Source organism: Simochromis diagramma, unplaced genomic scaffold (genome assembly GCF_900408965.1).
Source record: "Simochromis diagramma unplaced genomic scaffold, fSimDia1.1 OVJJ01000320.1, whole genome shotgun sequence".
NCBI classification, from domain to species: domain Eukaryota; kingdom Metazoa; phylum Chordata; class Actinopteri; order Cichliformes; family Cichlidae; genus Simochromis; species Simochromis diagramma.
In genome coordinates this window covers 10,096,040-10,120,446 of record NW_024386773.1, presented here as the reverse complement: position 1 = coordinate 10,120,446, position 24,407 = coordinate 10,096,040, and the positions used below count along the sequence as shown (strand labels likewise).

The window sequence follows — 24,407 nt, the reverse complement described above, 5'->3', positions numbered from 1 at the left end:
GACATCGCGATAAAAAAAGATAAAACAATCGTATAATTTAACAAGATACGTTTATGTTCCTTTAAATTTTACATTGTTTGGCAGTACATACTAAAATATATGGTTTTATTTATGAAATTATTCAGACATTTACTCGATGGCCAAAGTGTGGACACGCCCACGTGTGACATCCGTCTTTTTAGTCCCGTGACACGGCTGTAATTGTTAGCAGTCAGCAAGAAACGCCGCGGTGTGGTAAATGATATGTTATTTGTTCTATGAGCAGTCACTTTCGCCATTAATATAACGTCTGCTGAAGCACGATGTTATCTCGTCTATTGAAGGAGCACCAGGCGAAGCAAAATGAGCGGAAGGAGCTGCAGGGTGTGTGATAACAAAAACCGATAGTGATAGCCGCCAGTGCTAACCATTGCTAAAAACAAAGCTCTCTTTGACTTAGGATGTCCCAGCACCACACAGTGCTACAGTCCGGTGTTGATTGATTGTAGTAATGTCTTTTTTCTCTCACAGAGAAACGCAGACGTGAAGCAATTGCTGCAGCCACTTGTTTGACAGAAGCCCTGGTAGACCACCTCAACGTTGGGTATGACGGTGATTCCTTTCTTTTTTCTTTTTTCTTATTTCTTGCTGTTCATTTTGGTTTGGTAGTATTTAAGGAATGCTCAGTCATCCAGGTAAGTAAATCTCCAAAAGTTGATTCTGTTGATCTGGACGCAGCGTTTTTAGTGGGAGTAACGTTTCGCCACTCTTCCAAGTGACTTCTTCAGTCTCAGCTTACTGCAGGTTTCCCCAATCGTATAAACAGTACATTTGCATAATGATCGAAACTAACACCACTGAAGGAACAATGCGCTGGGAGGTCAGTTCCATTGATCAACAACCACTGATCAAAGCCCATTGATCAATGGCCATGAGTACCATTCACAGAGAGTTGGGGAATGGCTGCAATCACAGCACTGTAAGATGCCAAGAGATGTACCCTTAGACCCCCTTCTCGATTCAGAGATGGTCTTTGCCTTTTCACGTAAATGGCCTCCTTGACTACGCGCTCAAACCAGCGTTCCTCCCTGTCCAGGATGTGTACATCCTCATCATTGAAAGAGTGTCCACTGGCCTGTAGGTGTAAATAGACTGCGGATGTAGCTTTTCTGTGTTGTGCCATCCGCTTCGCCTGAGGTTGTTTGGTTTCCCCGATGTATAAGTCCTGGCAATCCTCCTGGCACTTAACAGCGTACACTATGTTACTCTTGTTTGCGTCGGGGGACCTGATCCTTGGGGTGGACCAATTTTTGTCACATCGTGTTTTGGGGTTTAAAAGCCACAGGAGACACGGTGTTTAGCAAAAATGTGTCTTGATACTCCTGAAACATACAGAATCCCTACAGGTTTTTGCTTAGGCCAAAACGCGCTGCGCCAAAAATTGCTGCGCCAAAAATTGCTGCGCCAAAAATTGGTCCACCCCCAGGATCGGGTCCAAAACTCATCCAGGTTTCGTCACTTGGATGAGTGACAAAACGTTTCTCCCCCTGAAAATGCTACGTTCAGATGAACAGAATCAACCTTTGGAGGTCCCACAGAAAGGTACATTTCACACAGTCTCTCTGGAATATTGGACATCTGTGTCCTGCACCAATTGTATTATTTACTTTTAAGTGTTGCTCTGAAAGCTGTACTTGTTTCAGCACCAGTAATTATTGATTTTCTTTTTTACATTGCAAGTTTAGTCAATGAAAAGTAAGCAAGTTGTGAAAAATCTCTGAGCCCAATATTAACTTTCCACATGTTGTGTTGTTTACAACCAGTATTCAAAATCTAAAGATATTTAATGTAAAATGACAATAAAGTTAGAGAATATGTTACATTAAATATTTTTTTGCTTATTTAAAGTCAAGTGTAAACAATTTTAAAAGTATCTTGATTTTAGTGTGATGTTAATAGCTAGTAATTATTTATTATTTGTGTCCCACTAATTAATAATAATTTTTCGACTGATTACTTCGTATATGGTATGTCAGTGCCAGGCTGACACAAGGCTGTCGCACACATCAGATTTTAGTCATACTGTTTCTCCAGGCTTTCACATTACTAACACCTTCTTCGGACCAAATTAATCAAACAGTTTATTCTTAACAGAATGGACATCACCTAATATTTAACACAGCCAAAAACAGTATGCTGAAATTATTAACAATGTATTGTGAAAGATGTGATGAAACCAGGACAATCAGCTTAAGAGACTCAGAGTGGGATGCAAAGACCATTATTGTTGTGCTGCTCCTGCATGAAAAAGATTAGCCACCAGACCAAAATCCTTCTGGGACAAAGAGAGATTTTTACTATATTGAGTAACAGTGTATGGTTTCAGTGTATTGAAATTGTAGCGGCTATATGTATTATAATGCCCTAAACCTCATTATTTTGTTCTGTTTCATTTTAGAGTTGCACAGGCATATGTAAACCAGCGAAAGCTTGACCATGAGGTTAAGACTCTCCAAGTGCAGGCAAGCCAGTTCTCCAAACAAACTGCTCAGTGGATCAGTATGGTGGAGGGTTTCAATCAAGCATTAAAGGTAGGTTAAAAGGAAATGGCTGTCGTCTGTCATCATCTCAAATCTACCATATCAGTCTTGAACACAGTCATGTTGCAAAATGATTTTGCAGCAAACATCAGCATTTTTTCAAGGTCAGTTAGGATGAAAATGTTAAAAGAACGTTATGATATTTAATAATATTGTACTTGTAATGATAATTCGTTTGACATGTTTTTTTGTCAGTATAATTTTTATCCAAAAATTCCCTAAAAGACATCCCCTTAAGTGTGTCGGCAGGCTAACTTCTAGCTGCAGTTCTTTGTGCAAGTGTGAGGAGTAAAACACATTAAAACTGTAACACTAGACGCTGGAGCAAATAAAGTACTATTGTAACCTTGTGTTAAATAACGTCAGGAGTACATACAAACAAAACTGTTTATGCATCTTCCAAAGATCTGCGCTCTCTGTTGTGCACTGGCAGTTCCAGGTCAACACGTCGCACTTGTGTAAAATACAAACTGGATCATGATTGGCTTTGGAATTATTTGTGACATCACCAAGGAATTGCTTGTACAAACACATTTTAATTAGGGACTTAATCTGAGCTCAACACACTTTTCCCCTTTTGAAAAAGAATCCAAAAAACACATTTTGGGAATTAAAGAGGGCTGATAGTGGGTTATATTTTTACATTAACAAGGTTGTGAATACTAATTTTTTTTCATGCTCTCATTTAAACAGGAAATTGGAGATGTAGAAAACTGGGCACGCAGTATTGAGATGGACATGAGGACAATAGCAACAGCGCTGGAGTATGTACACAAGGGTCAGCTTCAGTCTGCTTGCTCATAAACCATGAACGTGTACGTGCTGGACATTTGCAAGTGAAACTGAATACACTGGAATAACATTTAAATCTACTTGAGTTGACCCCTATCAGCGAATATGTGTTTTGCCTTTGTCAGCAGTTTATTTGCTTGTCTGCACTCCCCTCTAAGTTTGCCAGGGCAGCTCAGATGAACATCAGAATTCTGCTGCTTTAACAATTAAATGCACATGTGCAGAAATTGTTATGTTGTTGTGTTAGCAGTAGTGTTGGAGGTGCTTACAGATCAAGGTTGCAACAACCTAAATAACAGTAGATAAATATTTAGAATAGAATAGTTCATGTACAAATGGGGAGGGGGAGGGGGGTGCAAAGAGTCACCTGTGGCCCTACTTTTTCTGAAACAGGAGAATCTGGCGATGGCCTCCAGGGGTGGAAGAGGAATCATTTTTGGGGCAGTGTTAATTACCCTTTGCATAGCCTTCCTATTCTCAGTTGTGGTCCTTGCGTACCTGATGAGTGGTAGAAGGCCAGCAGCAGCTCCCAGTCCTGGTTATCCTTCCTCAGGACACAGTCGTGTGCACAGGGCATACATACAGTAGGGGACTAAGAACAGAGCCCTGCAGGGATCCTGTCACTCCATGTGATGAGTGACAGTAGGCGATAGAGGTGGGGGCCGCGCCAGACAAATTGGTTCACTACATTGCCTGATTTGTTGAATAAAAGAGGAAAAAGTAACATTGTTGTAAAGATTCAGTTTACCCCTTTGCAATAGGTTGAAGAAGCCACAGACATAATAAACACCGGTTACCTTTATTTAGTATATCCAAAAAAAAGCATTTTGTTTTATGGCTTTCTTTTCTGTGCCTGATACCTGAACGATGGATGGATTTCAGATGTTGTTAATGATGGAAAAATATTTTAATAAAGTTTAAAAATCTTCACTTGTGTTTTCTTCTTATAAAAAATGTGTTAATTGAATAGTTGTTACATATAAAGAAATTGGGAACAAGGAAATGTGAATATTTGTATAAAGTACCTCATTTAAGAAAGAAAAGCCTGTAAGCTGCTTTTTAAGGAGATACGTTGTCAGTAGGTTCATATGCACAGCAGATGTCAGTGTTGGGTAAGCACAGATTAAATCTTTACAACACAACTGGAGAACAAGTGAGAGTTAAAGGCTGTGAGGGTTGCAAGTGGGCAGTTTCCTTCAAAATTACTTCAGGATCAAGAATTGTTTGTTTTTTTTGTTTTTTTGGCTTCAGTGTACCTGTTACAAATGTGAAAATCCCAAAGAGACCTGAACATTTATAGACTTGCAACTATTGCAACAAGTTCTGATATAAATATAGTAAGTGGATAAATACCTGCCTGGCTAAGGTGCTTGGACAGTTTGTGGAATGTGTGACGTGTCAGTGAGTGTGGCTTGTGAGTTCACTAATCGTATTACAGGCAAGAAATTTACCACACGAGACTGCTCTTAATCTAATTTTAATGTGAAAAAAAAAAAAAGGTTGGATGTATTTGTTCTTGTCCCACCGGCCCAAAAATTACGCAGGTCATAGAGACTGTTAAAAGAGTACTGTATGAGCTTTATTACTGATATAACTGTCAGGTGAACTGAGGCAGTCACAGATTGTACTCATGCTTGGTCCTACAGGATTATCACAATTTGTATAAATACTCTTAAAACACAAAGTATTCATGCCGCTATAAACTAGGAACCTTCAGGCTTTGAAAATATATACTGTATACACTTTGTGGTGCACCATTTGAAAGGACCTGACGTAACATGTTAAAATGTCTTTAAGAAGATCTTGAAATCCAAGTGCACGTCACAGAAAAGGGTTTTTGTTTGTTTCGTTCCCACCACCTTTTTTTTAAACACACCAACCAAATGGTTACGCGTTGCTGGATTACCAATAGCGGGCTAGTCTAAAGGGATAAACAACAGGGATAAAGCTTCTGTCCAACCAGCTGAACTAAGACTGGAGAATAACCAGAAAGGGAACAGGAAGAGGAGCGACAACGTGTGGAGCGCCATCACTTCCCAAAAGATAAAAAGGTAGGACAACACAGTTTTGTGTTTTACAAATCAAAGAAAGTAATTAGTTTAAATGTGAATATTAAAAACTCAAGATATGCAGAAATGGACTTTTGAGTTTTATCTGATTATAAATTTACACTGATTGAGATTTAAACAGTTATTAGCAAATTTAGTAAACCACATGTCATAAAAAACAAGAAAACATTTTAGAAATCTGTCAAAAACCAGTTCAAAACAAAAAAAATACGTTGTCATTTGCTATTAGGCTAATAGCAAACTGATTTCATGGTTTTGTACCCAAATTTGAAATGGAACACTAGAGAAGTCCCTGAGAAGTCACAAAATTAATCAAGCATTTAGCATTCAGTTGGAAAATTACTGTAATTTGGCATCAAAAATAATAACGTGGTTTATTATTTTTTTCTGCTTTTTTTGTAAAACAGCAAATTTGAACATTTGTGGTTAACCAAAATAATTATATTCTAGCATTAAAAATATCATTACGGTGAAAGAGCTTGTACACACTGGTGGATTAACGATTACAGAAACATAAGAAATCAATTTGGTAATTACCAATATTGTTAATTTAGGGCAGCTGTAGCATAAACCTTGCACTGACATCTCTCTCTTTCTGAGAGTGTTCTGGTTCAGAAAATGTAATTATAACTCTACTTGCTAACTTAATTTATCCCAAATGTAACAAGATTTTAACAAGTAGTAGTTTTTCCACACAATAAATATTTTGGATACCTTAAGCCACAGAAGTTTTTTTTGTTACAATAATAAGCCTGCAGACTAATTAGTTTTCAGCAATCCCAAGCAGATCCGTTACGGGTATTAAAATTATGCTTCAAAAACATGTCTTCGTCCCCCCCACTCACTGGGTTTTACTCCATCACAAATGCCTTTTCTTTCTTCCTTAAGAGTATTATCCAAAGATTTATCACATGCCCAGAGCAGCCAAAGCAGTTTTGCATTAGGGGCACCCTTCAATTATGGCTCTCACTGAACAAATTCATTGTGTCAAATAGCTGTCAAAAAGATGAAATAAAACAATATAAAGCTTCAATAAAAACCTAATTATTGTGGAATTGAAACAAAATCGTCTTTGCAACATTCCTGAAACGTATCAATGTATTTCTGATTTACATTCTCTTCTCTGAAAACTGTATTTGAGAGCTTCCCATGTCAGTACATACTAACATGTTATTTCAGCAGGCATCAAGTTCTCACAGTGACTGAAAAACTACTTCTAGTCCTGAAGGCATCATGGATACACAGTTTGTGTATGACCTTTTAGGGTAAGAAATACCAAAACTAAACTTTGACTTCTTGATTTCTTTGCTACCTGTAGTCATACCTTACCATACTCACAGATGCAGATGTGACAGTCAAATACTTAACATTCTTATTACATATTATTTGATCTCTTTTAGGGAAAATGCTTGGTTATACATCTCTGCTACCTTCATTGTGTTGTGGATTGTCGGGTGGCTCTACAGAGACAGCTTGGAGATTGAGGATTTCAAAAATAAGTATGTCTTTGTTACTGGCTGTGACACGGGGTTTGGAAACCTGCTGTGTAAGAAACTGGATCGTAAAGGTTTCCGTGTACTAGCTGGCTGTCTCACAGAAAAGGGAGCTGATGATCTGAAAAGAGTGGCAGGGCCTTATCTGAAGACTGTCCTGCTGGATGTGACCAGTCAGGATAGCATTGAAAAAGCAATGGAGTGGACCAAGCAAGAGGTTGGCGATAAGGGTGAGAGATGATTTCCTACAGTTACATATACGATTGTAGGACATTATTAGATCACACAAGGCAAGCCTGTAAACAAAACACAACATCATGTTTTCCTTGTTTTGTCTTTTTATTTGCTTTGTAGGACTTTGGGGTCTTGTGAACAATGCTGGACGTTCATTACCCATGGGTCCATCCGAGTGGATGAAAGTGGAGGATTTCCACAGCACACTGAAAGTAAACATGAATGGAGTGATTGCCATGACAATGACCTTCCTGCCCCTCATCAAACAGGCTCGTGGTCGTATTGTAAATGTAGCATCAGTGCTTGGTAGAGTGGCAGCAAATGGTGGTGGATACTGCATTTCCAAGTTTGCAGTAGAATCTTTCTCTGACTGCCTCAGGTAAGACTCATTTAAAGGGCTGCTGCAACCATATATATTAGCTTAAGGACCCGGTTGGTACTTTCTTCTTATTTAGAAAGACAGACAGTGTATCATAATTAGAAAGTTAGCATGGGTGATACAGTTTTATTACATTTTCAGTGATAAAAAAGACCATCAGTAAATTACAGAGTGCACTAAAAATACACACCATCTAACCAATTGTACAAATAGACCTAATTTGGCCACAGCGTGCCTCAGAGAAGATTTTTGGTTCTGAGGCCAAACGGGGGGAAATGTTTGTTGCCCTCACTGACTCACATAGCTACATTAACTCTTTTTTTCTGCCAGGTAGTTGATTATGTTTTCATTAATGACAATGAAAAGCTTGTAGCCTGTGTTATAGAGCTAGCACTGAAACCATCTAAATCTATAAACCTGAATATTAGTTGGTAAGTGGAAACTCAAGACTTTACTAATATTCAGTAGGTCATTCAACAGTATTTGATAGTAATAGAATACAATGTATCAGTTATAAACAATTGATAAGAACTCATTTGCACTCTCAGAAAATCAAGAAAGCCCGCACTGTAAGGGAATACTAATGACAAGTAGAGATTTTTAGACTCATTTTTTGGCTTAAATGCAGATGGCCAATCCATTTGGCCATTTGATTGGCCTTTCTACCAATCCAAATATTTTTATTAATATCTCACAAATAAATTGTAAAGCAGATATAAAGCAGGACATGTGTGAATGGTGACCTGTTAGAAAGTGGTGCTCAAAATTAGATGAGGTTTTGTTATTGCTATGAAAAAGCAACACACAGAGCATATCTGTGTTTCCAGGAGAGACATCCACTACTTTGGAATTAAGGTGTGTATCGTTGAGCCCGGGTTTTTCAAGACTGCAGTAACGAGCCTCGAATCCATTGAGAGGGAGCTCCATCGCCTGTGGAACCAACTCAGCCCTGAAGTAAAGGCCAGCTATGGAGACAAATACCTTGATAAATGTAAGTACAATGGGCCGTGGATCATCTGAAGCATTTTATTGATGCAGAATAGGTCAATTGTGTCACATTCTTACTGATGTTTTTTGACTCGTTTTTGTTTGTTTGTTTGTTTTTTGCTAGGAATGAAATGTAACTGTTAATTTTAGATATAAAAAGTCACCTTTTGAGAAGTGACTTCCAAGATTCATACATAACAAGTTAATCCAAAAATATGTTTGCGTGCTTTTAAAAAAATGAAGTATAAAAATAAATCATTGAACATCAGATAAGAATGAAGGATTCTTGGAAATTGCAAGTTTACTGTGGCTTAAAAAAATCACAAATTACTCTCTGGTCACGATACATAATTCTCTTTTTAAGATGTCAATATACAGCGTTTGATCATGAATGTCGTCTGCGACTCTGACCTCACTAAAGTGACCAACTGCATGGAGCACGCTCTCTCTGCTGCCTACCCTCGCACCAGATACAGTGCTGGCTGGGATGCCAAGCTTGTCTGGATCCCCCTCTCTTACATGCCTTCCTTTGTAGTTGATATTGCACTGAAGCTCGTGCTTCCACGTCCTTCAAAGAGCGTCTGATTTGGGATGACCTACTTTATGTCATTTTGACACAATAAGGAGGCTGACATTAAAAAAGTTTTTTTTTTCTTGATCTATTTTCCTTATCAGAGTTGGCCATGGGATGATAATACGACAACTTTAGAAATTACTGTTATTATATTTATAAGTGTATACCATAGAAAAGTCTTTTTCCTCTGTAATGTCTCTTTGACACTTCTAGACAACACAAAAATACTCATACAGTTTACTGTATGCATATTATTCTGTTTGTTGGGTGTTTTAACGCTATTATTTAAGGTGCTTGTTATGGATGTTGTTCACCATGGAAGCCTAAATAAAGAACATTTTAATATTAAGAAACTGTGTTTGTCAGAATGCAAGGATGCTGCTGAAACGGGAGTGAGAACGGGCTGCATACAGAAAGAAAATAAATAAAGCTTTGCTCTGAAACAATGTCTACAGGTTGAGCTACAGTTATGGGCAACATGAACACGGCAGTTAAATGAGAAGAAATATGCATATATGAAGACTCATGCACTGTATGTGTGTGATTGTCATGTTTTTAAGTTGTGTATGACTGTATTATTGTTGGATCTTTAAACATTATTTTATACTATTTTTTATACTTTCTAAATGCAGTTCAGTAGCTCCGGGACATTTTCAACTGACAGAGATGGAATTAATTACCATGATGGAGGGACATTATTACTGTTTTATGTTTTTTAATGCAAAGAAGCAGATAGAGTGAGTCATCTGAACCACTAGAAGAAACAAGAAAAAAAAAAATGTTTCGCCAGAACTGGGTTCAGTATTCTGGCACATTGCTACCCAACTATAAATGTACACTACATTACATTCAAACCTACTGACTGGAAAATCCACCAGGTGGTGCTAAAACATCGCATGAAAGTTTGAGAACTAAAGTGCTTAAAATTGCCGTACTATAAACATTCGATTTTTTCCCCCATAATGTTGCAAAAGCAGTTAAGTAATGCGTAAAATATTAATATTTCTTTCTTATGCACGTTTTAATACTCCAACAGCTTTGGAGTTTCAGATTGGGAAATTTATTTCTAGCTTCTGACCGGCTCCTGTGCAGACTCTGCTGCTTTCAAATGCTCCTTGTAAAACTTTAACCACGCTTCAAACGAGTATTTGTGGAGTTGTGGGTTGTGACACATTCTAGGCTGTTTTAATAATATAAACCTGTTTCTTGTTGTGCTCTTTAAGTAGTCGAGATCTCTATATATTTTAAGTTAAATGTTTTTTTTCCAAGTAAATGAACTGTACTTGTAAAGGGCTTGTAAAAAAACAGTCCCACCTTTCCGATGACACATGAAGGTAACAAAACTTCAACTTCAGCCTAAAGCTGGTAAGTCAACGACCTCGCACGATCAGCTGGCGTCCAGCTCAGAAAAAAACAGCAAGGTTATCTGTGTTGACTTCATCCTGAACGAACTATCGCGATCGCTTTGTTTGTGCCGTTTGTCGCAGCCATGCATTTCCTGAACGCGCTGCGCCTGTCAAACTCTGCTCAACTGATGGTCAAAAGTACAGATGTGGCGAAGAAGGTTTTCATCGTGCAACCAGCATGCTGTTTGGGCACGAAATCAATAACTCAGTTTCAGAGACGATCCCCTGCACTACGAGATCGTTTGCATCTGAAAATGTAAGTATGTGTGTGCTAAACTGGTGAGAATCAGCACCTTCTTACTGGTGTGAATTCGTTTAAACAGAACGCCTCCACACTAACTATTATCTGCCATATGCTGGTATATAATTATTTGTGCATAAGCAGTTGTTTTCTGTGTTATGGGCACAGAGAAACTATAGGAGGAAGAGAACAGTCACCATATGGACCTCCATATAGGTGGTTATGTCTGTGTGTGCAGCATGTGTAGGCTATAAAAGCAATCTTGTCTTTTATTTGTTGTTGTTGTTGTGGTTTTTTTTAAGGGAATCCAACACTTCTTTTGATTGTTTTCCTCTTTTCAAGAGTGTGCTCTTCACTTCACCAGGAATATGCATTCAAAGCCATCTGGTTCCGGAGTGGAAAACATGCTTTTCTACACCATCACAGAGGGAAAAGAGCAAGTGCCCATCTCATACTTTACAGCAGTAAGCAGACATCATCTGTACATTACTTTATATGCACTGTTGCTACTGAATATATACTATCCTATTTATTGTACATACTGTGTGCAATGACATTAATGCTGACAACTTCTTATTTGCAGGCACTGAAAAAAAATGGCCTTCACCCATCCGATCCTCGCCTTAAAGACTGCATGGAGAAGCTCCGAGAGGCCGTGAAGGAATCTGTTGGCGAGGTGATGATGGACAAAGACCTTTTCCACAGGTGACAACCACCAGGCAACCAAGTCAAGCGGTTTCTCAAGGCTAAGAAAATTTATGTCAATAGCACCTCCAAAGCACACAGGCAGTTCAGAATGATTGGGAAATGAGTCAGTTAATCATTCTTTAATTAAACTAAAAAGAATCCAGTCTGACCAAAACTTAATTTAATTAAAGAATTTCTTTTGTATTTTCCTGCAATTTGGTTCTGGAGCAATTTGGGGGCCATGGTCTTGTATATACAGGTTTACTGCCAGGGCGTTATGAATATAACTATATACTGTGATTAGAAAGCCTGTGCCTTTCCTACTGACAAGAGAACAGTCAACTCCACTGTAGTAGACCATGATAACCCCCATATCTTGTAAATTTTACAAATGCAAACTGTTTAAAAGACAACCTCTATCTTCTACTGAAGTCCAACCAGTAGAAGATAGAGGAAAGTCTAGATAATTATTTTATATCACTTTGATTTTAAGTAGGCCTAACCATTGAAATTCTCTTTTCTAACGATGTATAAAAAAAGTTTAACTACACATTTAATCTCTGAGAATAATGTCAGAAAAAAGTGGAATTACACAGTAAGTCCTAGATTTTCCATATGACATAGTAATGGTGGTGTAGTAGATGAAATAATTGAAAGAAATCTTTCACAAGACAGGAAACAAGAATTTCTGGTAGCTAATTGCTCAGACTGTCCTGCAATAACAAAACAGAAAGTTTCTCTTAATTCACGGAGAATGCTCTTTTCTTGTGGATTCACTGTAAAGTCAGTATTAAAAAACAGGAACTTTTCTCTTATTTAAATATTCATATATTTTTTAATTACTGTGGTGTAATATAAATTGTGACGGGGGAGGTCTTTAAAAGCATAAAATGCTGCAAAACCTATTAAAATACAGTTAAAAATACAAACATTCATAACCCCTTCACATTTTCCAAAGCTGTCCATTATGCCGATTCTGGCCCCTGGGCCTTAAGTTTAATACCCATGGTCTAGCTGGAAATGTGTGCACTTTTTTAACTTAATAAACAAAGCATTTTACAATTAGGACACAGAGATCAGATCAGTAACCCTGTGGTTATTGGACAGCGAGCCTGAGCCACAGCTGCCTCTGTCTACAGAGTGTGATTCAATTTGGAAAAATGGTTTACATTGCTGGTAAACGCTTTATGTCTTTGATCACTACAAATCAAATGAGGCTAAGTTTCATTGCATTAGGGTTATTTCCACTCAGTACGTCGACCCTCGCGGTGAACTGCCTGTAAGTGCTGACATTTAACTGTTAGTCCTGCGGCTGCTGGAGATATAGTTTTGCTCCCTTTGTTTAGTTTTTTTTGTTGTTTTGGTTATTTCATTGTGTTTTGTTTTTTATTATTAATATTATTTCTTATGCCACTCTGTGAAACCAATGCAGTCTGTGGATAACCCCATGATTTGTCATTTGTGTGTCAGTTTAGCAAGTCAGAAATCAAGTTAAGAAAATGGCACACAGAATAACTTTTAGCAAACTCTAAAGGGCAACAGTGGCCAAGAAAAATGGATCTAATGCGGCAGTTGACAGGAAATTTAACTTTACATTTCTCCCACAATTATTGTTGTTTTTTTGTGGGACTTAATCTTCGTTACACTATCCCTCAGAGAGGGCTATCTTAGCTGTGACAGTCCATGGTGTTTTGTTTTCCATGCATGAGGAAGCAGGTGCAGGCATGAGACCAAACTATTTTTAGCCTGACCTTCCACTAACAATCCATTTTAGTACAGGATTTGTTGTATGTGATGTTATGCGTAATTGTTTCTCTCTTCTTTTGTCTTCCACGTACTTTATGTTCAGTCATTCAGACAGGTTTAAGAATGATAAGGCGGAACTATAGAATGTGGAAGAAGTCGGAACTAAATGGACAACATTTTATGCAATTTTTAAGGCTTCTGGTGTCACAAATTGTGTGCATACAGATTTTTTCTTTATAAATAATAAATTGAAAAACTGATACACTGTATAATGTAATGCAAATACGTACAGGTATAGCTTAAGAATGTTAGATTTATCATACAGTAATAAATTCACACACATTGTAATGTCATAATTAAATACATGCATTTCATCAAGATCCATCCCAAACATGGAGGTGTGAAAGTCGGTGTCAGGACATGTCAGTTTTATTTACTGTCGTTTTGATCAAAGGAACAGCTTCTCACACTTAATGAAAACTGACAGCTGCTGGCTTCCACTTACTCTAGAGGCTACACACACACACACACTCGTGTGTGTACTCCTATCCTTGTGGGGACATCTAATTGACATAATGCTTTTCTTTCCCTAGCCCCGTACCCTAACACTAGCCATCAAAAATAAATGCCTAACCCTAACCCTAACCCTTAACCGGACCGTGCACCAGAGCTTTATGAAAAGAAAACTAAACAAAACTCTCTTAATACCTAACCATAACCCAATTGTATCTCTTTAACTAAAACCGCATTTTGAATCTGAAATGCCTTCAGACTTGTGGGGACCGGGCTATTGGTCCCCACAAGTATAGTAAACTTCCATTCTTTGGTCCCCACAAAGATGTCTAAACAGGTACACAAACAACACGCACACACAATGAAAGTATTTTCTTTTTATTTAGGGCTCTTGAGTAATTCTGCATTATGCTGTTTTTGTCTTAGATGTGTAGGAGGAAACATTGTTCTGCTAATCCAGGCCTTCAGGAAGAAGTTTATCATCCCTGAGTTTGACCTGTTTGTACAGAAAATAAATGAAATCTACGAAAAAGTGCAGAAGCAAAGTGATGGGAAGGTAAACTTTTCCTAATTTAGTTTTCCATGCTATGATGGTTTATTTGCTGCGTAAAGCTTTCTCCTAATTCATCCTGCTGCCCCAATATCTGCACACATTAAACATAATACTTGATGAGTAAATAAGGAATCTCTTCTACTACATTAACATCAGTTCTAACAATTACTTCTGAATGAGCATTACTTCTGTCTTAACTTTAACTGTGTTTCTCATTGTGACTGCAGGTTGCAGACTACATTCCCCAACTGGCTAAATTCAGCCCAGAGCTATGGGGTGTGTCTTTGTGTACAGTTGACGGACAGAGGTAGGAACTAAACATTTGAATAAATGAAATGAGAGTCTTTTATGAGATTTGTAGAGATTTATAGAGCTATTTTATTCATATATTATGAGATTCCTCATTAGATTGTGATTTCCCAGCTATCACTGAATGACAGCTGGGAACAAAGATTCTTCTTGGCTAGTGTGTAACTAGATTTATTTGATTTGACATATTCTTTGTAAGACAATTTCATGTGAAAAAAATTTGCAGAACATCAGCCTAATGTTTTGCTGTACTTTTGTTTTATTTTTGTCCAATTTTGAGTCACAGACTTACTGATACACATTTCTGTAATCAAAATATAATTTTTAGTTCCAGTCTTATAATCTTCATACACAGTGCATTTGCTACAGATTTCAGAAGGTGAATCAAATATAAATGAGCGTTCTCTCAGTCTCTACTTAAACATAGTTCATACTTTTTTTTAAAGTGATACTGCACATTCAGTATGACTGTCACTTTATTTTCAAGATTGTGTAGGCTCTAAAGGTCTATTCTGTTTTCTTTTTGCAGGCACTCAGTAGGCCACACCAAACAGCCGTTTTGCCTGCAGTCCTGCGTGAAGCCCCTGCAGTATGCCATTGCCGTACATGAGTCAGAAACTGAGAAGGTTCACCGCTATGTTGGCATGGAGCCCAGTGGACTCAAGTTCAATGTGCTTTCACTTGATGATGAAGGTATGTAAAGCCTCATTACCTCCTATTGGATTATAAAAATCTATCAATGCAATCAGTGCGCGGAAATGACACCTGAAGTTCAAAGAAATCTAGTTATGAGGCATCTAGCACAGCACATAACATGTATCTTAGTTTCCTTTTACTCCTGCATGAGTGCTAAACTGACTGGATGAACAATGTCTTCGTCCAGATGAAACCCGAATTTATATTCTCATAATAATTTTATCATAATGTTTCTTTATTCTTCTGCTTAATATCAAGGAAGAAATCTAGCTGTGTTACTCTGACACAGAATTTAGGTCCTTTACAACTGTCACTGACACTGGTTTCCTTCTCTGAGAAATACTGTGAAATTCAGGCCATTTCCGTTCCACCGAGTCAAATTTTACACCAGTAATAATTAATGAAATGTAATAAACTGATTAGTTGCTATTTTGGTAACAAGGTAGTGTTTGTAATTGTTTTTCAGTTAAAAAAAAAAAGAACAAATATTTACTGGTTGCCCTTTTTAAAAAAAAAAAAAAATTGGTAACACAATATACATTTAAAGACATTTTGTAAATTTGTTTTTGCAGTACTTTTTTGGTACAAATATTATTCTGTTATTCAGATTATATTTCATGCACATTAGGAATTTTGTCAGGACCCTTTTGTTAAAATATGCACTCGTGGTCAAAAATTTACATATACCCATCATGAGCACGTATGTTTGGTGGTAATTTCAGGAATTTTAATGATTTCTTTGACCTCTTCTTTTGGAAAAGGTGGAATGATTGTACAGCTTTATTTTGAAAAATATGAAAATATTTTATTAAAAAAAGAATTCGGTGCACAAATTTGAATATACTTTGTAATTTCTCTAATCTAAAAAGGTTAAAAAGTATACATACAGGCCCAAATTAAATTTTTTAAATAACTGTTGTTGAAGGTTCTACAATGCCTTTTAACCTGACAACGCCAAGCCCTATTAGCTTTGTTAGTAAGCTACAAGCTACAAGTGGTATTGTAGTCTCTTTTTGCCAGCATAAAAATAATTTGTTTGACACTCATTGGGTTGAACATTAGCACTGAACTCTGCTAAGAATAGTGGTCAAAAATCCAGTCCTCCCAGTAGCATGTTGATGGTGACCAAAAGCATCTGGTTGAGAATCAGAGAATCAGAATCAGAAAGGGGTTTATTGCCAAATGTTGAGCGGGTTTACAACATTAGGAAATTGCTGCGGTGCTTCAGTGCAAACATAGTGTCATAAAGATATAAAAATAAGAATAAGAATTAAAAGTGCTACGTAGAAAGATATGTGCATGAGATATACATGAGATATATACATGAGAATAAGAATTAAGAGTGCTACGTAGAAAGATATATACATGAGTGCAGGTGGTGATCAGTGCCAAACATGGAATGATGCAGTGACACAGCGTAGGGTCATGTGATAGTGGCGGGGACAGTCATATGGTTATTGTTCATGAGTCCAACAGCAGAGGGGAAGAAACTGTTCTTATGGCGAGAGGTTCTGGTGCGAATGGACCGGAGCCTCCTGCCTGAGGGGAGCAGGTCAAACAGACTGTGTCCAGGGTGAGAAGGGTCAGCTGAGATCCGAGCTGCACGCCGCAATGTCCTGGAGGTGTACAGGTCCTGCAGGGATGGGAGTCTGCAACCAATCACCTTCTCAGCAGAGCGCACAACACGCTGCAGTCTCTGTTTGTCCCTGATAGTGGCTCCAGCGTACCACACGGTGATGGAGGAGGTGAGGATGGACTCGATGATTGCAGTGTAGAACTGCATCATCGTCCGTGTTGGCAGGTTGAATTTCTTCAGCTGCCTCAGGAAGTACATCCTCTGCTGGGCTTTCTTGATGACGGAGGTGATGGTGGGCTCCCACTTCAGGTCCTGGGTGATGGTGGTACCCAGGAAGCGGAATGAGTCCACAGAGGTGATGGGGGTGTCAGTCAGGATGATGGGGGGGAGTGGGGCTGTGTGCTTCCTGAAGTCCACAATAATCTCCACTGTCTTCTGGGCATTCAGCACCAGGTTGTTGTGGCTGCACCAGGACACCAGACGTTCAACCTCCCTCCTGTAGGCAGACTCATCCCCGTCCGAGATGAGTCCAATAACGGTGGTGTCATCTGCAAACTTGATTAGCTTGACAGACTGGTGGGTGGAGGTGCAGCAGTTGGTGTACAGGGAGAAGAGCAGAGGAGAAAGAACACAGCCCTGAGGGGAGCCGGTGCTGATGGTCCGGGAGTCCGAGACATTCTTTCCCAGCCTCACATGCTGCTTCCTGTCCGTCAGGAAGTCAGTGATCCACCGGCAGATGGGATCAGGCACATTCATCTGGGAAAGCTTGCCTCGGAGATGGTCTGGAAGGATGGTGTTGAAGGCAGAGCTGAAGTCCACAAACAGGATCCTGGCGTAGGTTCCTGGGGAGTCCAGATGCTGAAGGATGAAGTGTAGGGCCATGTTGATGGCGTCGTCTACAGACCTGTTGGCTCTATATGCAAACTGTAGGGGATCCAGGAGGGGGGCCGTGAGGGTCTTGAGATGGGAGAGAACTAGGCGCTCAAATGACTTCATGACCATAGATGTCAGAGCCACGGGTCTGTAGTCATTTAGTCCAGTGATCCTAGGTTTCTTGGGGACAGGGATTATGGTAGAGGACTTGAAGCAGGCAGGCACATGACATGCCTGCAGTGAAGAGTTGAAAATGCCAGAAAACACTGGGGCCAGCTCGTTTGCACAGTGCCTGAGGGTGGCAGGAGACACGCCGTCTGGGCCGGGAGCTTTCCGAGCATTCAGGTTCTTAAACTGCTTCCTCACATCTGCTTCATGAATATGAAGAGTTGTGGTGGGAGGAGGTGGTTTGAAATCCTCTTTTGTGTGGGGTGAGGAGGGGGGTGTTGTAGGTGAACGGTTTGAAGGTGGTGATGGCTCTATGGAGGGGGGAGAGGTGGGGGAATTAGTGTCCAAAGTGTCTCTATTGTTGGGGCCGTTGGAGGTGTGAAGGCTGCCTGATGGCTCGTCAAAACGGCAGTAGAAGTCGTGAGGTGCAATTTGTTAAGAGTGGGGGCTGCATGTATGTTTGAACCTGCATATATATTTTTGATGTTGTTTGAATTAGAGAAAATCCACAATAATTGCAATCTTGTGTACCCAATTCTTGTTTTTTTTGCATAATTGAAGATGTTTGCTGTACAATCATTCTACCCTGGAAAAACAGCAGTGCAAGGAAATCATTAAAATCCCCAAATTACTATAACAAGTGTATATAAACTTCAGACCACAACTCTTATGTTGATTCACATATTATAGAGATTGATTTCAGTCCTTTGTACAAAATCATTATTTCATAAAGAATTTGTCTTCAACCCTGTGTCTTATCTTACTGTCCCGTCTCATAGATAAGCCCCATAATCCCATGGTGAATGCTGGAGCCATTTTGATCAGCTCTCTTATCAAGGTAGACAGATGAACAGTTATCACTCTCTTTTTAGTGAAAGACTATGGCAGCAAAAGGTTAGTTGCAGATTTTATATATTTTTGAAGCTCAAATCTCTTAAATAAAGAAATTAATATTAAAATATGCACTAACTAACTGTGTTTACCCTGCTGTTGAGTAAGACTTTTGCAGCAATGGTTATGAAAAGTTATGCACTCAATTTAAAAACAACTTAATCCATCAGATGTTTTACTGCATGAAAATGTGTGATGTTCTATAGCATATTTAATGTTTGCCTTAAAGTTGGACCACCTGGTTTATGATCATTACCTGCTCTTCTCTTACTGCTGATAATAGGATACTAAATCATGCAATCAGTAACACATTCGTATTTTTATACTGTGCAATTGGTACCAGCTTCTGAATGCAGGAGCTGAGTGAATGTGGCAATTATACTCAGTACTGTTTGTTTTTACACAAGCAAGCGACTCTCCTTGTTTTCAGCCTCACTCAAATAAGGCAGAAAAGTTCGACTATGTAAGTAATGTACCTCCAGTTTTCTACTCTGTTTAGACCATGAATATAAAAATGTAGGATTATTATTTTGGTGTTCAGAGGTATGCTGAAAAAGCACAGATGTTTTTTTCCAGGTTATGGAGTTTGTGAAAAAGATGGCTGGCCAAGAATATGTAGGATTCAGCAATGCCACGTGAGTGCATTTCAAAATAGAGTTGGAGTATTTTGTATTTATTTGCCTCCGTTTAGCACAAGCATGAGTGAAAAGACTTACTGTGTTATGGGTTTAGTCCACTACCTATTGCATTATTGATGTTTTTTTTTTTATATTGATTTCTGCTCTTTCTTTGTCTCAGGTTCCAGTCAGAAAAAGAAACTGGCGACAGAAATTTTGCCATCGGATACTACATGAAAGAGAAGAAGGTCAGTTTCAGAACATTTGGAACTCTGTTTAAAATCTCAGACTTCAAAAATTCATTTTTGTTTTTTGTTCTAGATGAAATATTATAGAGTCTAACCAGTTTAGATCATGCAGTTGTGTACATGTTGAAAAAACATTTCCTAAAGCTCACATATATGAATTTAAAAGTTTCAACTTGATAGTACTAACCAAATGACATTAACTTGTTTGCCATTTTATGATGTGTGACAATCATGGTGACAATGAAGGATCAAGTGAATAAGGCCTGTAGGACACAAATCAGAAGCCAGCCAGAAACCTCCAAGAACTACTGATTTTTCCTTAGCAATGGTTGTATTACTTTTAATATGCTGGACAACTCAAGCAATGTCCGCATGAGGTCATGTTAGAAACTCAATAGATGACACACATGACAAGGAAAAGCTAACATTTAAAACCTAAATACTGTATTTTTATCCATTTTAACCTATTATAAAATGTATATTTTGATCAGGTACTCAGCAGTCATATTCCACATTTATAATAAGGTTTTTATATTATTTAATTTTCATGAAACCAAATTGCCAAGTTTCAGATAAATATTCTGCTTACTTTGGTCAATCAGATACTCATGATGATAATATTTCACTCACCAGTGTTTTCCTCTGGGAGCAGATATGATCGATGCCCTTGACTTCTACTTCCAGGTAAAATGTCAATAAAGAGTCTTTTATTTATGAAAAACGATTCAGTAGTTTCAATAATAAACTGACTATTCCTCTCAGCTTTGCTCCATTGAGGTAACCTGTGAGTCAGGAAGCATCATGGCTGCCACTCTGGCCAATGGGGGAATTTGCCCAATTACAGGCGAGCGTGTCCTGAGTACTGAGGCTGTGCGAAACACCCTGAGCCTCATGCACTCCTGTGGCATGTATGACTTCTCCGGCCAGATGGCTTTTCATGTGAGTAACAGCAGGATGTGATGGAACAAGCACTTCACTGTGTCACAACAAAAATAGCAATAATCTCATTACCTAGAACAAATGGCACATTCAGCCTCTCGTTCTCATCTCACAGGTGGGCTTGCCTGCAAAATCAGGAGTATCCGGTGCAATTCTGTTGGTGATCCCCAATGTGATGGGAGTGATGTGCTGGTCTCCTCCACTGGACAGGGTTGGAAATAGTGTCCGAGGAATACACTTCTGTCAGGCAAGAAAACAGTTTCTGTTTTATTATATTTAGACCACTTATGTTTTGTTTTTTCACGTTAATGTTTTAATTTGAATTTTTAATGCAAGTAGAACATCCTGGCCTTTCTAATATTTTTCTCGTGTTTAAATTGGCTCTGAAGTCTTCAATACTTCAGGCCTTACGGTAGAAGCTTTAATTTTTTAAAAGATGATGATGATTACAGTAATAACCAGTTTAGTTTGATAAATAATTTGCAGTCATTACACTATCGACATCCTCTTAAAGCCAGAAGCCTGGCTTCGACTAATACCATAAATATTCCCCCAGAATGTGTCTGTAGTTGCTTTACAGAGTGCAAAATGTCTAATAAACCTGACTTATTCTGTGGCTGTTATATTCTGTTTTATAATAAAGATTAAATCATACTGTTTTTGTTTTCTTAGGAACTTGTGTCAGTGTTCAATTTTCACAATTACGACAACTTGAGGCACTTTGTAAAGAAACAGGACCCTCGCAGACAGGATGGAGATGACAGGGTGAGTTGCTCGTATTTTGTTTGGTACTGTATGTAATATGTGCTGTGCTCTAAGCCTCCATGTTTATGGCTCTGTGATGATTTTGCAGAACAAGTCTGTTTTCAACTTGTTGTTTGCTGCCTACAGTGGAGATGTATCGGCACTGAGAAGGTAGATAATCCAGACTCCCGATTTTGTCTGTCCTCTATGAAACATTTCCCTCACAATGTCTAAAACAGGCCCTGGATCAAATTACCTCAACAATGTTTATTACTAGTAAGGTGTAGTGAACAAAATGACCTTTTATACCTAGTACAGAATCAGAGCATAGAGTATAGGACCAATAAGAGTTCTCTTTTTCTTTTTCTTTTTTAATAAGACAAGCGTGGAATCCACAATTTGTTTCAGGGAGGAGATACAAATCTCTTTGGGGTTGCATCAGTAAAGGCAGCTAGTGAAAAAATCTGCCAAATCAAACATGCAGGGCTACCCGCTGTGGCGACCCCTTGTGAATAATGTAGCACTTGAAAGTAGCTGACTGTTAGTGATTTGTTTTGCAGATTTGCACTTTCTTCCATGGACATGGACCTCAAAGACTATGATTCTCGAACAGCGCTTCATGTTGCTGCAGCTGAGGGTAAGCGTCATAAGTTCAGGCTAATTTTACACTTATTCGGTAATTTTTTTTATTTACTTATTTATTTTTAAGTTAATGACTTCAAAACAAGCACAGTTATCTTAAGTGATCATCTAAGATCAAACTAATCATGACTTTGATCCAAGCAACATACATTTAAAGTTTTGCTACAACACAAAAGCTTGTCATAGATGTTTAAGAAAACTTGGTGTAATTGTAAGATAACAGATGCAGAAAGTTGCAGATTTCAGTTTTAATGATGATTGGTTGGTATAGCAGATAAAAACAACCTTTATTACCTATCCACCGTCTTCTCTCAGTTAAAAGAATGGCGTCTGTTCACTCTGTCATTTCTTTTCATCGCTGACTGATAGAAAAATACTTAAACTTGTTAAATCGTTTGTTTTGATGCTCACAGCAGTAATTAGTGCAAAGTTTTCACTTTGTTTATTCTCATGATTAACAGTAGAGGTTCAGTACCTCTGGCTCACATTATACAAGCCACTAATGAACCAGCTCATAAACCCTTACAGAGCACCATATGGTAGATTATTTGTCTTCTGTTGCAATGTTAGTTTATTCACAGCACAGATTTAATACTCCGCTGCCACGACTACAGCAGTAACATTTTTCTTGAAAAGAGCCTCGTAAGCAAACTGTTTGTTTCGAGGATTAACATGGAAGTAACAGCAGTTTTCTTCCAAAAGGGAAAAGGCAAAGATTCCTAAATGCCATTCTGAGCTGGATTCCAATAGAAGGAATTAGTAATTACATATTTATTGTTGTTTGTTTTTATTTTAGCAGATTTTCTTCTCCATTTCTAATTCTGTGATGCTACTAGATTAATTTGTCAATGGTGACAATTTGTTTTTTTTGCTTTTTAAAAATTATATTCTTAGGTCACATGGATGTAGTAAAATTCCTCACTGAAACCTGCAAAGTTGATCCATTTGTAGAAGACAGGTGAGATAAATACCTTGTATATAATTCTAATTATAATCAATTGATTACATTAACCCTGTACTGTCATACTACTTCATTGTAAAGAGCCTTTTTCCATCAACTAAACCTTTTCCAATTATTTATCAGCACACGATGTTAATACCACAGTTTGTATACTCTTGGATTTTGTCATCCATAGTTTTATGAATTGCCTCTCCATCACTTGCAGGTGGGGGAATCTACCGGTCGATGATGCCATGCAATTTGGGCATGACGAGCTAGTGAAGGTGCTCAAAGATTACCAGCAAGAGTGCAGGCAGCAGGAAAAGAAGCAGAGTGAAGCTGTGCATCCCCAGAAGCTTGACACCATTGATGGCATGGTGTGATAGCTAAAATAAAGTTCTGAAATTGTAATACATCAGGGCATTTGTGCAATTTTCCAAGTTTAGAAATATGGGTGTCCATTTGTAGCACGTAATTTTGAGCTTGTTTTGAGTTGAGGTTTAGGGTCTTTCCCTCTTGTTTTTGCTTTTCTAGGATAATAGCTCAGCTACGTTTTGGTTTTGTCTTTTTGGTGTTTTTTTTGGCACAACCTAACTGTCCCTTTCTCCCCCACATTTGTTGTTTGAGTCTGGGTTATTTATTTTGTGAGAGCGCTGCCATTAAACCTTTTTCATAACACCTGTACCGAGTTTCCGGAGTTGTTGTGTTATCCCCTCCTGCCCTCGAGGAGACGCAACAATTGCATTTTTAGAACACTACAGTCCGTATAGCATTTCTATTCTATAATGTATATATGTTTGAGGTTCACTTGATTAATATCTCTGTCAAAGTGCAACCGAGTACAATGTAGTGCCACACAAAGGGAAATTGATGCCACCTGACTCAAAGTTACATGGATTTCAGCAGCAGGTGACAGGGTGTAAAAGATTTTTGATGACAGGAAGGTGCTTGTTGTTTTTGTTCTATAAAGGATTTTCCCTCCTTTGCCTTGTCTGAATGTTGTGTGACACTCGTCTTTTTTACTCCCAGTCAAACCAACTATCAAACTCAGCGTATTTAAATTATTTGAAATCCATACCATAAACACAATGACATAATATCACAGTTATAACACATAGTGGCCAACTTAATGTTAATTTATTATGTATATGTTTATACCTTGACTTGGGAAAACTGCATGTTTTTTTACTGTAAAAAAAAGAGACAATGAGTGTCTCAGTGTGGTACTTTATGATCTCCAGCCTCATAATAAATTAGGTTCCAAAAACTAAATGATGTGAAAGGTTTGGCATTAAATCCATGTATGCCACCCATAGCTTGATTTTATTTTGATTTTATTAAGTTAGTCAGTGCTTCATAGTGTGACAAATTTGATATTAAATATTTTGCAGCACCGAGTAAATCAACTGAATACATGATGAAAAAGCAGCAGGAGTGTGTGTTTTGCATAATCAAGATATTTCAATGAAAACAAATGGAACAAGTAATGTAATAAGAACTATTTAGCGAGA

General features: G+C 38.2%; 3 protein-coding genes across 4 annotated transcripts; all 3 read left to right on the top strand.

The window, feature by feature from the left end:
- Positions 1 to 169: 169 nt before the first annotated feature.
- bloc1s1 (biogenesis of lysosomal organelles complex-1, subunit 1) lies at positions 170 to 4,299 on the top strand. Its single transcript, XM_040007503.1, has 4 exons — positions 170 to 363; positions 511 to 583; positions 2,438 to 2,570; positions 3,273 to 4,299. The coding sequence occupies exons 1-4, from the start codon at positions 303 to 305 to the stop codon at positions 3,381 to 3,383; spliced, it is 378 nt and encodes a 125-aa protein (XP_039863437.1). The 5' UTR covers positions 170 to 302; the 3' UTR covers positions 3,384 to 4,299.
- Positions 4,300 to 5,870: 1,571 nt separating this feature from the next.
- Positions 5,871 to 9,237, top strand: rdh5 (retinol dehydrogenase 5 (11-cis/9-cis)). Its single transcript, XM_040007491.1, has 5 exons — positions 5,871 to 6,705; positions 6,841 to 7,163; positions 7,288 to 7,546; positions 8,374 to 8,537; positions 8,898 to 9,237. Exons 1-5 carry the CDS (start codon positions 6,674 to 6,676, stop codon positions 9,116 to 9,118), a joined length of 999 nt encoding a protein of 332 aa, XP_039863425.1. The 5' UTR covers positions 5,871 to 6,673; the 3' UTR covers positions 9,119 to 9,237.
- Positions 9,238 to 10,357: 1,120 nt separating this feature from the next.
- Positions 10,358 to 23,877, top strand: gls2b (glutaminase 2b (liver, mitochondrial)). 2 transcript variants are annotated; one of them, XM_040007471.1, is made up of 19 exons: positions 10,358 to 10,472; positions 10,595 to 10,769; positions 11,119 to 11,218; positions 11,338 to 11,459; positions 14,127 to 14,256; positions 14,481 to 14,560; positions 15,092 to 15,255; positions 18,655 to 18,713; positions 19,197 to 19,229; positions 19,343 to 19,401; positions 19,565 to 19,631; positions 20,265 to 20,315; positions 20,394 to 20,570; positions 20,686 to 20,817; positions 21,243 to 21,335; positions 21,424 to 21,485; positions 21,875 to 21,951; positions 22,851 to 22,914; positions 23,123 to 23,877. In XM_040007471.1, the coding sequence occupies exons 1-19, from the start codon at positions 10,436 to 10,438 to the stop codon at positions 23,277 to 23,279; spliced, it is 1,839 nt and encodes a 612-aa protein (XP_039863405.1). In that variant the 5' UTR covers positions 10,358 to 10,435; the 3' UTR covers positions 23,280 to 23,877. The 2 variants fall into 2 exon arrangements, with proteins under 2 accessions (XP_039863405.1, XP_039863415.1); XM_040007481.1 differs by lacking the exon at positions 10,358 to 10,472 and having other exon boundaries at positions 10,653 to 10,769; positions 11,097 to 11,218.
- Positions 23,878 to 24,407: the final 530 nt, after the last annotated feature.